The sequence below is a fragment of the Cyrtonyx montezumae genome, unplaced genomic scaffold (genome assembly GCF_038088225.1).
Source record: "Cyrtonyx montezumae isolate F1298 unplaced genomic scaffold, pur_monq_1.0 scaffold_0, whole genome shotgun sequence".
NCBI classification, from domain to species: domain Eukaryota; kingdom Metazoa; phylum Chordata; class Aves; order Galliformes; family Odontophoridae; genus Cyrtonyx; species Cyrtonyx montezumae.
In genome coordinates, this window is record NW_027071824.1 from 4,480,175 (window position 1) to 4,494,956 (window position 14,782).

The window sequence follows — 14,782 nt, forward strand, 5'->3', positions numbered from 1 at the left end:
CTGGGTCAAAATGGAAACTCCTGCATGCCAAAGCACCTTGCTTTTCAGAAACAACATTGCCAGAGCTTGTGGCAATCACTGCAAAAGAGAAGTTCTGGTCCAAAGGAACGGGGGAAACATCAGCATAAGTATGATGCAGAAGGAGAATAAAATAAATTTTCTGCCCCATTATCAGAGAAAGAGGGTATATCTGATTGGGTCTATTATTCAGGAAAAAAAAACATTCTGGAAAGCAAAAACCCCTCCCTTCAGCCTTTTTATTATTCAACTCCTCATTCTGATTCAATACACAAACACACACAGAAGTATGGAAATATAACAGATGAAATTCTGACCACTCTTCTTTACTCAGTTTCAACAGTATCTAATTTCATTTTTATATAGACAGTATAATAATTCCCACAGCCAAACCTTCCCTACCAGTGCCCACCTGGGACTGACCGAGTAATTTCATTTCCTCTCTTACATTCTTGCTCTTCAAATATTTGCAGACAAGTAACCCAGCTATAGCCTGTTTGGATTCTTTATCTCAACTAGTTTCTTTCCTTAAAAATTCTCTCTTCCCTTCCCCACACCTTCTATCTAAATGTACCAAGGGGTAGTCATCAACCATGCCCTCTTGCAAACAAAGCAACTGTTTGCCTGGCTCTGGGTAGGCATACAGTGGCCCTTCCTTGGGAAACCTGACTCTTGAGTTGGAAAGCAGCTGAGCTCTGCTCTGCAGAAAGTTGCTTCTGCTTCTCTTCTCCAGCCTACAAACTTCCGCAGCCACTATACCAGGGAAGTGTGCACACGTGTGTCAGTACAAGATGAACAATAAGAACAAGAGACTGGTACTTTTTAATGTCAAAAAGCCTTCTGCACCTGAGGCTTTATTCCTTTTTTGTAAACATTTTATATCCAGGAAGCACCAAAAGTCTGGAAGTATGGTGGATAAGACCCCTATTTTTATTGCTGGGAAAGGCACTAGTGTGCTTCCATTTGGTGATGCACAGTGCCATACAGCTGTGCTCTTTTGGCCAAGAACATGCACTGGATGGGATCCTTGCCCTCTGCAGGTTGTTTAGCCAAACAACCATCTCTAGTTCTATCAGTTTCTCACGTTTTGTTGCTGATTAATTAATTCATACACATGCACCGTTTTCAGAGTACTGAAGACTATTTTTTTATTTTTTGCAATGAGGTCCATAATCCAGTTCCTAGTGTTGCTGCTGCTCAATTTTTTCCTGGCTTTAACACTCCATAGCCACATAGGCGATATCAGCCCTGGATTTTTTGGTTTCTCTGCCCTCCAGCAGTGTAAAACTGCATTTTGGAAGGAAGGAAATGTCTGAAGCATCCTCACCTGGTCTTTTGGAGCTGGCCCCTGAGCCTGACTCCCAGCACTGAATGGGTTTCTGTGTGCAAACAGGTGTGCCTGCAAAGCCACTGCTTTCCCTCACCCCTCATTAAAAATGTGCTTTAGAAATGAGCAAGGAGTTCATTAGCTTTTGAGCAAATAAGACGACAGTGGCAGAAGCCAGTGTCTACACTCACAGGCTGGCTGCCCACTGTCTCAGGTACATATTTGCACTTGCTGAGCCTCCTCCCCTCAGGCCCCACCCTGGTTGCCTGCTCCATACACCTCCTCCAGCCCCACAGACGGAGGCAGTATGGCTGGACTGGCAGCCAGGCTGTGCCAAGAGCGAGCAGCTGCAGAGGGGCTGGGTTCTTGCAGGAAGGCCCTCAGCTACCTGGGCCAGGACTATGAGGCACTGAAGCAGAGGTGCCTGCAGGCTGGGGCTCTGTTCAAGGATGAGGAATTCCCTGCCTGCCCATCTGCACTGGGATACCAGGACCTGGGACCCTATTCCTTCAAAACCCAGGGAATAGTCTGGAAGCGGCCCACGGTAAGAGCACTTTGTCATGGGGTGCTTGGCTGGGTCTGGATTATTAGCATTTGCCTGAGTACATCCATGCTGTGATGCATGATACAGCATGAGTGATGCTGAATGCCTGCTATTCCTTCACGTTTGGTTCACTTTTGATTCTATCTTGCCTTACCTAAGCTCTTCTTAAAGCAGAGAATCCTATAACTGCCTATTGGGAATTGGTTTCCTCCCTTTCCATCCCAGCTCCTCAGAGCTTCACGTTCAGGGTGCAGTCCAAGAAGGACACACACTCTCCATGTGCATCCAGGCAGCACAGGGCACCCCATGGCACTGACCATTGGCTGTGAAGGTACTCATCCATGGTCCTTTCACTCAGTACCCCAGGGAACTAAGCAGCTAGCTGGAACAGTCATCTCCCAAATATACACATCCTGCAAATGGCCTTTCACTGAAAATTATTTTGAAAATCATTTTCATCAGAAAGAAAAAAAAAGAAAAAAGAAAAGGCACCCAAAGTCTTAAAAACAAAACATACAAATCAATCACAGCTTCAGAGATTTTCCTATGCTTTCATTTTCCAGTTGTTGATTTATGTATGTGTTTTGCTCCTCCTCCATCATTTTACCTCCCTCTGGAACATCAAGGTGGTGACGGATCGATGGCTGGACTTAAAAGAGGTCTTTTTCAACCTTAATGATTCTAAAACGGGAGAAGAAGGAAAAATAGGAGGAAAAGAAGGAAAAAAAACCAAAACCCACAAATAACTTACCTTTCTCTGAGGTGGATAAGGCAACAAGAAGGAAAAATTCAAGGCCTTTTTCTTTCTCTTCTCCTTACCTACCTGAAAAAGAAATAATTTTGCTGATTCAGTAAGTCCAAGTTACTTGCAAGCCCAGTAGTCAAGCAGCACCTCAGTGGGCACTTCTGCAGCACTTCTGTGGAAGCTCCCTTGGTTTTGCCTGTCTTGGGAAAACAGAGCCCACCATCAACTTATGACGTGTTCCAAGAAGAGGAAGAGATTGAAAATGCATGTGTAAGAAAGGTGTACGTGGTGCTTGGCAGTGGCTCAGAAGGAAAAGGTGTCTAAATGTGTAATATGTCATGTAATATGTCATATACAGCTGACAGCCAGCAGGTGCTGTGACAGATGGCCAGTTTGGAGGGAGGAAAGGAGGGAAAAAAAACAATCCATTGCAGCCCCTTGGAGAATGCTTAGGAGAAAGGGAAGGCTTCTCCTTAACTCATCTATATATGTTTCATATTTTTTGAGCCTTCCCATTGGAACCATTAACAAAACAAGGAAACTTTTGGGACCAGGAAGAGTGATGCTCACTTTTAGAACATGTCTTTTCAGGAGTTGTGTGATAATCCTCAGTTCATAGTCAGAGGAGCTACTCGGACAGATGTTTGCCAAGGAGTGCTGGGTAAGTACAACACTTTTGCATTTTGTTTTTATTCTTTTTTATTTTTATTTTTTCAAAACAAGAAGCTTAATTTAAAAATTCCTCATCCCAGTAAGTCTCTCCAGATATTCAAGGGACACTGAGAAAGCTTTATTCTTTACCCTGATCCTAGAGGATTTTTACTTGGGAGACTGAGCAAGATCTAGTCCCAATTTCACACAAAGAAAATACCTGGTCCCCAAATACGGTGGAGTTGCCAGGGAACAGCATGAGCCAATGGTCAAGCACTAGGTGAGAAGATGTGGCTAACCCGGGGACCTCAGGTGCAAGCAGTGCACCTGTGTGACCAGAAGGGGTGGAGCCTGGATCCACCCTCCTTATCTTCATTTAAAGTTTAGCAGCTGAGGGAGTAGGATCTTTCTGGATAGAGCTGTTTCTGTTAGAGGAGGTGAGTCAATTTCCCTTCTTTATTATGCTCTGGGCAGTCTGTGCCAGCACCTTGTAATCCTCCCAGTGGAAAAACCCCCAACAGGCAACTTTTTCCAAGGTCTTCACGTGGAATATTCATTCTGTTTGTATGGCGTTTAGTGTAGAGCTGCAACCAGAAGTGACTGCATATATATGCAAAGGCAGCACTGAAAAAGGTAGTGGTGCCTGGCTCTGTGAACTGGGACCTGATGCTGATGGGATGTTTCAGACAGCGGTCATTCTCTCCTGGGCCCATTATAGTAGCCATCATTTCTACCTTTTTTTTTTTTTTTTTTCCCCTAGTGCTTGCTATCATTAAGCAAAGCTGCTATGCAAACAGCTCTTATCCCCTCTCTGGTAGCTGATGAATTGGCCTCTTCCCTGCCCATCCAGCTGATAAGATTCAGTTGCAGAAGATAGCAGCAGCAGCCTCTTCTGACTGCATACAGAGGCAAAAAGGCTGAAACTCTTGTAATGAGAATTTGATAGATGGGACAAGGAGAAATCAGCTTGTCTCCCTTCTGTGCTGCTTACCACAGCACTCCTGACCTCACTGCTAATCCATCCCATTTACTTTGCAGATGAGATTCAACCAATTTCTGCAAGTGGTTGTTGATAAATAGTACCAATGCTGGTTCTGTAAACATAGGACTATTAAAGTGATCACTAAGACATTCTCTGGTGAATGGGCCTATATTCTAGCTACTGGAAATAAGATGCCCAATAGTATGTGTGCTCCACAATATTTATTTGGTGGATGCCAGAGCAGAGTACAGGGAATCGCCTACTGTATTTTAGGAGAATTGTTCAGATAAGTAATAAAAGCGACATTTCTTGCTGTTTCCAATTTGGAAAGTTTCTATAATAGCATATAAAATCTTTATGACAACTATCCACCTGAAGTAAAACCTTGACAGCTTACAAGCTAGAGAGCTGAAGAACACTGGCTGCTCTCAGGCTGCCCAAGGAGGTGGGAGAATCACTGACCGTGGAGGTGCTCAAGAAATGTGTAGATGTGGCATTTAGGGACATGGTTTGGTGGGCTTGGTGGTGATTGTCAGCAGTTGGACTTGATGATCTTAGAGGTCTTTTCCAGCCTTAATGATTCCTTGATTATTTGTGTTAAGCCCAGAAACAGAATGCAAATACCCTTGGACTCCTTTCATTTCCATCGCCTCTTGAATGATTCTGTGGGCTCTCAGCTGTTTGTACTACATGGGCTTTCATTCCACAGGGCAGTGCTAAACCCACTAAATAGTGGTGGCTGCAGGTTTGGGCCCAAGCAGCTCCTGCCCCTCCAGGGAGGGGGCTGGCTGCTGGAACCCAAGTGTGTGCCCTGAAAAATAGCCCCAAACCTGGAAAAAAGCTACGTAACCTGAGTCTGCTTTTGTTCTGAGATTTCTTTTGACTCTAAAAAGGAGTAAAACCATTTTGAAAGATCATATTTTCACAGAGGCAGAAAAAGCAATGAGGGGACACATATAATCTACTTTTGTTTCTGAAGGGCTGTTTACAGTCACTTCTGCATGCTGACCCTTTACAAATATAAACTGCAGAACAAAGGCATGGGACTTACCTCCTAGTGCTCAGGTGTTTGTTTTACATTTCAGAGGCACGTTATGGATTTGTTTTTTTTTTTGGTTTTTTTTTTTTGGTATTTGATCCAATACCTTGAATATCAAAGTAGTTGTTATTAAAGCTGTCATGTGAAACCCTTCTATTGAAACAGACCCTGATTACATATTTACATAAGCTGTGTATGTGACCAGTTAACAAGTCCTTTAGGGAAATAGAGCATATTTTTAATAATTTTCTGTGACATGTTCCTTTTCTTTTAAAAATAACACTGCAGGTCTGGATTTATATGAACAAAAGGAACAAGAAAACCCAGAGTCAGTCTCACTCCATTAAACTTATTTCTTTGACAACAACATAAGCTAGATGAATATCAGCTCGGGAAGTTTGATGGGAACTTGAAAGACCTGAAATATTTTAAATGTACTTTGAACCATAGCTTTTTGATAGCCTGGTAGTAACTTGAAACACACTCACAGACTTCATTATTAGAGGTGACTTATGAAGTTTCCTTGCAGCTATGTGAATAAGTTAACACAGATCTGTTTGCAGAAGGTCTCGAGAAGGAAGTGGCATAAATTTAACTTGGCATAAAGCATACTCAAATGCATCTTCATATAATATAGTTTTCCAGATCTCCACCAGTTCTATCCGTGGTGCACCTTTTGTTCTGAAGTCTTAGAACCAGCTGCCAGCTGGTCCATGTTGTGAAGCCAACGTGGCTGCCACCAAGACACTGCAGCTGAGGATCCCCTGTGGGTGCTTTGTCCATATCTTATAGCACACATGGTCTTGAGGAGGTTACAGGTAGACTGGAGGCCAATCTGAAACTTGGCATTGATGAATCAGCTACAAACCAGAGTACAGTCAACACAGAAATGCTTCTGTGCTGTCTGTTATGTGTTGGAACCAGACACCTGGACTGTAGGCTTAACTACTCAGTAGCTCAGTGAAGAGTGCAAATGCTCTAAGTGCAGATGCTTTGATAGTAGCTAAACAGAAACTAAGTGCTGCTCTGTGGCAATGGAAACTAATCAAATTCCTCATTAATTTTATGGCTGCTGTGCTTTCAGTGTACTTAGGTAAACATCAACATAGAGGAGTTGCACACCTCCCAGGCTGGTAAGGACTCAGCATCCATTGCAGCAGCTTGGTTGTCTGTAAGCCACAAAGCACCTTTGTGGTGCTGAGAACAGAGTCACTACAGTGCTTGTGTGAGCAAGAAATGGTTCTAGATCAAGTGCCCTATCAATCCAAGTGATGTTTCAAAGCAGGATATGCACGTTTGTGTGTATATAGATGTATGCATATAAACATGCACAGATAGTTTTCAAATTCAACCTCTTCTCTACAAACTCAAGGTCATAATTGCTCATTTCAAATTAAATAAATTTGGACTTTACCAGCATTACGAATGGCTTTCGATCCAGGAATCAGGCTGGTTTCTTTTTAGCACATTCAGCAGTAGGAGCAGTAACCAGTGTAATTGGCACTGGTCTGAAACTTTTGTTCATGAAATATGTGACTGAACAGAAAGCAGTGCATGTGCCCATAGGTGATTTAGCTTCACATGGATAATGGCTGAGGAATTTTTTTTTGCTCATTTCTAGAGGCTAAAAGGGTACAACGTCAAATGTATGCTGTGAGTGAAAATGCTTTTTGATACTGACATTTTTCTGACTATAATTGTATTGGAAACGCATTCTAATTACATATTCATTTCATTGGCCAGTTGGCTTCATTTCTTCTTCCTCCCAAAGTTCACTTTTTAGGAAAGGAATGAAATGCTTTCCTCACAGTTTGGAAAGTGACTTATAACCTGTAGCCATACTGGGACGAGTTTTATGGTCTTATATCAGCTGCCTTCAGGGGATGTCATACTGCCACACTACACTGTATGCATAGCTGCAAACAAAGCCATTAAAGCTGCTGTCAGCAAAGCAATGTTGAACTTTGAAAAAAAGGAACACTTAATGGAGACTTGTACTTAAAACAACAAAAACATCAGACAACAAAAAAAACCTGGGAATTTATCATTGAGAAGGGCTGAAAAACCTTACTAATAAGCATGAATCCCGTTGAAATGTATGAGAGGAAGCAACTTGTGCAATTTAGGCTCGATTCTGGTAGCAATTTGAAATGGACAACTTCTTATATCCTTCTTTAATTTGTGTTAAAGTCAACATCACAGGAACCTGAATGTAACACATTGCTTGTATATAAAATGGTCCAAAACCATCTGTATCTGAGCAAGCTCTCCTGTTTTACCAAGTTACTGCAGAGCAGCTAATTCCCAGCTGACTCCCTTCAGAAGGCACAGTTAATAGCTGTTCTGGTACAGTCTTAGCAAAAGGTATTAGGCCTCCAAGTAAGGCTTAGGACTTTGCATTGCTCCTGGCAGGTAAAGCAATAAAGCCACGTTTCCCCCAGCAGCTCTTCAAATAGGATCCTTCCCAAGTCAGCTTGCCCCTAATGCTCTCCAGGAAGTCAGACTGCATGGTGCATTTGTGGCAGGCAGAAGTGCCAACGTCTTGCAACCTCTCAGATGCTAGGAAGTTAATTCATACTGTAAGGAAGCTGTAAAGGATTTCATGCTGCATTTGGCATCTCACATGGATGAGAGTCTGAAATAGTTCAGTTCTGAATCAGAGAAGTAAATAACATATTTAAAGAAACCTTTCTCATTTCACTGACTCTTCTGTCTAATTGTGCATCAAACATACACCCTCCTCTGCAAAGCCCACATTTCCCTTCTACCAGCTGTAAAAATTGGAACCAAGAAGAGGAAACCCTTCCAGACTTTACATTTTGGGAAAGCACTAACTCCCTGCTACAGAGTTCCTGTGGTCTCACCAGGGGCAGAGGGGGACAACAGGAATCCTCCTCTACCTTCTGTGCAGCAAAAGAAGCTTGGGGAGTGGGAAAAATGAGGTCTGCTGGCCTAACTCTGTTAGTCTTTTCATCTTCCTCTTCTGACAACTGGCTTCTCAGATTTACTGTGCTATTTCTACATCTACAAGGAAAAGCAGAAATTAAAACAGCATAAAGCACAAAGCTGTTACTGAGAAAAGCCTCAGACAAGTGGGTACGAAGCAGGCTGGAATATTCTTAATCTCAGTTTTTCCCCTACATCTATGTTTTCTTGGGAGAGGGGGGTTCTTAAAGCTTTTCAACTCCTCCGCAGCCCTGTGCTCTCCCAGTTTTATTTATTTCATACGTGGGTACCTAAGGCTAGGAGGAATCTTCCAAGCCAGTGAGTTGAGTCCTCTCCTACTGAAAGCAAAATAATTTCTAAGATAATTTGGCTGAATATGAACTTCGAAGATTTTTGGTCGTAGTCATTCTAGAGGCTGATGCTATTGGTCTTTTCTATACGCACAGCAGCCACATTTTACAAATTCCACTTTAAACATTTCATGATTCTTTTATTCTGATTTATCCTTCCTCTTTTTTCTTTTTTCCCCCCCCACAGTAGCATTTATCCTTTCTCACAATTCCTCTTCAAACTTCACTTGAACAGGAGGAGTAGTACAAGTTTTTTAACCTCTTCTGATAGGAAACGCAGGTGGCTGGAGTAAGCAAGTAATCCAGCCACATTCTATCCTCTTCCAGCCTGAATGTTATTCCCTGGCACAGAACAGTGCTGAGAAAGGCTCAGGAACCTTTACATACTGATGCTATATTTCCCATTGGGAATGCCTGCACCATGCACATTGGTTGGATCAGGGTTTTACGCCTCTATCAGATTAACCAGCTCAGGTGGCTACAGGTGGAGCACTTATTCACAGATGTTTCTCATGTCTCTGTTTGTCTGATTGGGAGCAGCTGCTTCTGGTTCAGCTCATAGAAGGCACCTGGTTACTGTGAGTGGGGTACATAGGCAACAGAAGCCATCCAGCACTGGGCAAATCCTAGTTTATCATCTTTAAAATTATAGTAATTGTGGTACTGAAACAAAAAGCCCAAATCAATATAAAGAGTTAATTGCTCTAACATGTTATATCATGATACAGATTAAACTGTCATGGTTTCTCTATTAGTTTACTTTCAATAAAGTAAGAGTTATTATGCCAGTTCATTCTGCAGTATACGCACCTGTGTAAAGAAAGTGCATCTTGGCACAGATAACCCACAGGGAACCAGGACAATTTTAGCACCTTCAGAGCAGTTTTGTTTTCCGAGGCTTTAAGCAGACCTCAAAAATTAACACTGAGCCATAAAAGTGCTTCCTGCTCTTGGTGATAAGCACATACACTAAGAAATCCATGAATCTTTGAGTTTCCCTGCAGCAAGTGTAAGGCTTTCACCCATCCAACCACAACAAGCAAGCTACTCAGCAAACAGCTGTAAGATACCCAGCCTCCAGTAAGGACCCATGCCCCTCCTTTCCAGGAGGAGCACTGAGCCAAAGAAAGGGCTCCTGCTTCCAGAGTTCCTGTTTCCATCTGTCTTCAAGTAGAACTGAAGTAATAATCCTGAGAGCTGGTTCAAGTCCAGACTTTCAAAGAAAGGGATAAAATGTATATTCATACACACATATATATATATATATATATATATATAAAAGCCTCTGCTTCTCCCAGGTGTATTGGCTTGGGGCTAGTTGAGGTAGCACAGGTAATTAACTCTGTGCTGCTCAGCCAGGCTTTGCAACCCACAAACCCAGATTTCCTCTTTGTCTTGGCTCTGCTCCTGGTCTCCTGAAGGTATTAAAAATCTCTACTAAAACAGCCTGCTTTCAGAGCTTCATTAAAAAATCAAAACAGCAAAGCTCAAGCTGGACCGCTAAAATCACCGCTGCCATCAGCTTCAGAGGCTCTGAAATACCTATGTGGTCTGGGTGAGTGGAAAATGAGCAAAAGAGAAACAACACAACGCAGCAAGAATGAATTGCCGAACCAACAATGAATCCTGCAGGACCTCGCACAGCACTTAATGCTGGCACTTTGATCTGTGGGAGTGTGATATACTGCCGTAGGGATCAGCTCAACAAGATGCTATTTGTTAATCAACTTTTCCACCTTGGATCATGTGTGTTTGCAGGTGACTGCTGGCTCCTGGCTGCCATTGCATCTCTGACTTTGAATCCAGATGTTCTGTACCGTGTTGTTCCTAAGGCTCAGAGTTTCCAGGAGGACTATGCTGGAATCTTTCATTTCCAGGTAACTGTCTGATCAAGGTATTGAGAATAAAAGAGGAAAACCGTGGTATTTAGATGATTTCTTTTTTATTTGTCTGTTTATTTGTTTGCTTGTTTTGGCACAGGCTGAGTATTAATGACTACAATGTGTAAATGAAATTGATGGAGGGGAGAAAAGCAGAACAGAGTTTACAGCAGTTTCTCACCAACAAGTTTCTTCCACATGCAGCAGTTAGAGGCAGTTTTCTTGTGCTCCTAAGCTAACACGAGCTCTTTCTCACAGGCTAGTTGATCAGGACAACAGGTGATCTGTGTTTTTCTACACATCTTCCTGCTCATCTCATCAGAGAAGATGTCATTTAGATTATTCTCTTTCCTTCCCCTCTGTGACTGCAACAAATTCTAGAAAAAATGCTGGAAGTGCCCCAGCAAAATTTAACAGTGTTTCATACATTTCCTGATATTTTCAGAAGGGACTGGCATTACCAAGTTCTTCTTCTTTTGGGTGATCTCTCCTTGCAGCATTTTTACTGCAGCATGACTTTTTTCTTCTATGGTTAGCAAACCAGAGATGTGGACTTTAATGTTTTCTGTTATTCACTGACTTTCTGGTCCCTCCATCATGTAAGCTGCGCATGGAGAACAGAACACAGATGTTACGTACAAGAAACTGCTGTTAATGTTGCCTATCAGCAGCTCTTTGACACAGTGTTAAGAAGCCTACTCAGCATTTCACAGGACTGGGAAGAATTTGCCTCAGTGACACAGCAGAGGAAGATAGCAGTGTAAAGCCACAATATGCACACCAGCTCTGATCATCTCTTCCTTTCTTCCTCTCATCAGTTCTGGCAGTATGGGGAGTGGGTGGACGTGGTGGTGGACGACCGGCTGCCCACCAAGAATGGGGAGCTGCTCTTCGTGCATTCGGAGGAAGGGAATGAGTTCTGGAGTGCACTGCTGGAGAAAGCCTACGCCAAGTACGTGGCTAGATGGGAGGCAGGGCTCCTGGATGTGCAGTAGTGGATGGTGTTATGTATAAGACTCAAAGGCATCATCTGTTCCACCATTTTTTTTACAGCTTCCTCTAAGTCCAGATAAGATATTGCCAAGCTTCTGTTTCAAGGGGCCCCAGGTCACAACTACGATTGCATTATAAGCCCTTATTTCTGCAGTGCACTTGCTTTCCTTTCAGTGTTTAAAGGGGAGCTATGGGAAAGAAGGAGATGGACTCTTTAAAAGAGTTTGTGGTGGTAAGACAAGGGAAAATGGTTTTGAACTTAAAGAAGGTAGATTTACGTTGGATGTAGGGAAAAAGTCTTTTACAGTGAGGTTGGTGAGGCACTGGCACAGGTTGCTGAGAGAGAGGTGGCAGGTTCCCTGTCTCTGGTGACATTCAAGGTCAGGTCAGACAGGTCTCTGAGCAACATGATCTTGCTGCAGGTGTCCCTGTTCACTGTGGGGGAGTTGGACAAGATGATCTTTAGGGGTCCCTTCCAACTCTAAGGATTCTGTGATTGTATGATTCTGTGCTTGCAAGTGGAGACAACCCCTCACATGGCTCTGTCATCTCTCCCACAGGCTGAATGGTTCTTATGAAGCTCTTGCTGGAGGATCCACTATAGAGGGGTTTGAGGATTTTACTGGAGGCATCTCTGAATCCTATGACCTGCGGAGGGCTCCAGCAAACCTGTACCAAATTGTCCAGCAGGCCCTGAGGGCAGGGTCACTGCTCGGCTGTTCCATTGATGTAAGAGGCTGCCACTGCTTTACTTTGCTCACTTCTCTGGGCTTTTGTCATTATCATACTTGGATTCATGTAGGCATAGGTGTGAAGGTATGGATTAAAAGTAAACTACAGTCAGTGTGAGACTTTCTGTGATTTCAGTGATAAAAACTTTGGACAAGACAGCCTGTTAGAATGCATAGAGCCATGAGCTGGGGACAGCTCCTGAATCCCATTCTCATTCTCACAGTATCTTTCCTCACTGAAATGATGTGTAATGTCAGCTCCCCACCCTGAACTGAACTGTTTGAGATAAACCATTCAGGGTACTTTGTTGTAGACCATACTCTGATTTTGCCTTTGTTTTTCAATCAAAAAAATCATTGACACCTATCATACAAGATCTCTTAAGTTACTGATGAGTCTGCATATGTTTTGGGAACTCCATACATTTCACATCCTGTGTTAAAATTTCATTTCAAATCCTAGTTCAACCGAGGCAGGTTGGAGCTGAGTGGATGTGGACACCCCTCTGCAGTTGACTGGGTGTGTCACCCGAGCTGCAAATTAATTCTAGATTTAGATTTCATGGTATATCCTTGAGTCTCTGCTGTGCTAGGACTGTGTATTTGAGGGCAGGAAACTCTGGAGGTGAACTTTTGTGATGATTCTCACCTCTATTTACTATACTTTGCATTGGGAATATTGATATTCATTGTGCATTATCACTAGGGATATCTTCTCCCATATTAATCTGCTCATGAAAGCTGTGCCTGTATATTTTTCATGCCTCAGATAACCCGTGCAGCTGAAACAGAAGCAATCACGAGTCTGAAGCTGGTGAAAGGACATGCTTATTCTGTCACTGGGGCAGAAGAGGTAAGCCAGTCTCTATGCAGCTCATCCAGCCTGGCTGATGTGTTTATAGCTGCCATTATACAGAACAACTTGCAGCACTGCAGTGCCTTCTGATTTCTGATGTCTTCCTGTGACTGATCAAATAAAAATGTTGCACATACTTGTGCCGCATGGGATGGGAGCATGTGCTTTACCAATCAGCCCAAATAGGAAAGGACTCAAAGCCTCTTTAGTGAACAGCTCCATCAGTCTCACCTCCCCAGCCTGCCCTAGATATTCACACTTCTGAAACGGGAATCATTACAGAGATGTCTGTGCTAAATAATCTCTTTCCAACCTTGCTGTGTTGTACAGTGTCTTTTGAGGATGAAGATATTCTGCTGTTCTATAGCTGATATTTTTCCTTGCAGGTTGCTTTCATTATATGAAATGGTGAGTGTTGCAGCTAATGGCTCACTTGGTGGCACAGGATAATGTAAAAATAAAAGTGAAAGACATCTAGGTGCCTTTTAACTATTGCAAATTGTAATGGACTGCATCGCTCAAGTGCAAATCAAGTTTTATCCTTGCTGAAAAGCAATTGCTCCATGATGACTGGAGTAATGGGAGTGCTGAAGTTCTGTTTGTTGTCGTCGATCTTTTAGGTCTATTACCGAGGACGGCTGGAGAAACTCGTAAGGCTTAGAAATCCCTGGGGTGAAGTGGAATGGACTGGAGCGTGGAGTGATAAGTAGGTGTTTATATGCTCCTGCCTTTCCTTCTTCTATGTATTTTGGTATCCTTTGACAATCAAACTGAGATTATGCATTTTAATCAAATCACAAAGCACATTTAGTAAAAATAGTAAATCCATTGGAATAAAACACTCTTAATTTATTAGCAAGGTTAGATGTTGATCTGTTCTGCCCAGTGGACATTCTTCCCTGCCCCAGGCAGAGCTTTCTAATAAGAGAGAACAGGGCATATTTTAATTGTGGGTAGCCCAATGCAAGCCTTACCCATGCCATTTCTCAAGATGACTTTTCTCAGAATATCCCATTGGTGTTACCAAGACCTTAGCAGGACAGGCAAACCAATTCAATCACTAGGAAACACAGTAGGGCTACACTGCTGTGCCCCTATGTCAGCCTTGAGATTTTGGAGCTTTAAATCTGATCAATATTTGATTTAAACTGGAGAATTCTGAAAAAAATGGGGATGATGACTCACCTAAGGATCAGAAGCTTGAATAGCTATGAAGAAGCTGTCAGGGCTTGGAATTTCATAGAAATGGCAGAGACAGCAAATTAATTATTTTCATAATGGTATGTATTTTGCTTTCATTTGGGCCTTGATGTGACTTGTCTTTTGCAAGTACTTTTTTGAGATCTCAGGTTCCTGTCTTGACCACAGTACTGGTGCTGATACAGAAAACATTAGAATTATTCTTATCTTTATCAGAGCTGCTTTGCTCAGCCCTAAGATAACGTGTCTCTGGCCCCCACACACCATATCCTGATCTTGCTGCACCTATTTTACCATGGAACAACACTACTGAGAGAGGTACTGCACAGCCACATGGGAGCAGATGAAGTCAGAATCTGGCTTGCTGCACAGCAACATTGGCATGGGAATGAAGTGATGCTGTTTTTTGCAGGATTTTTCTAATTCCACCTTTTTGCTTTCTTGTTTTTGGTGACCCCAGCAGCAGAGCTTATGTCATTTCCCTAGGGAGAATATCAGGCATCCCTGTAGTTCTTACAAT

The 14,782-nt window shown here is 42.7% G+C and overlaps 1 protein-coding gene across 4 annotated transcripts in view; it reads left to right on the forward strand.

Moving 5' to 3' along the window:
• The first annotated feature begins 1,652 nt into the window (after window positions 1-1,652).
• LOC136052167 (calpain-8-like) overlaps window positions 1,653-14,782 on the forward strand; it is a 56,438-nt gene continuing 43,308 nt past the window's right edge. For all 4 annotated transcript variants that reach the window (XM_065742278.1, XM_065742109.1, XM_065742198.1 and 1 more), the window contains exons 1-7: window positions 1,653-1,889; window positions 3,226-3,295; window positions 10,361-10,479; window positions 11,301-11,434; window positions 12,036-12,204; window positions 12,976-13,059; window positions 13,683-13,768. In XM_065742278.1, the coding sequence (XP_065598350.1) occupies window positions 1,653-1,889; window positions 3,226-3,295; window positions 10,361-10,479; window positions 11,301-11,434; window positions 12,036-12,204; window positions 12,976-13,059; window positions 13,683-13,768 (899 nt within the window). The remainder of the gene's footprint in view (window positions 1,890-3,225; window positions 3,296-10,360; window positions 10,480-11,300; window positions 11,435-12,035; window positions 12,205-12,975; window positions 13,060-13,682; window positions 13,769-14,782) is intronic.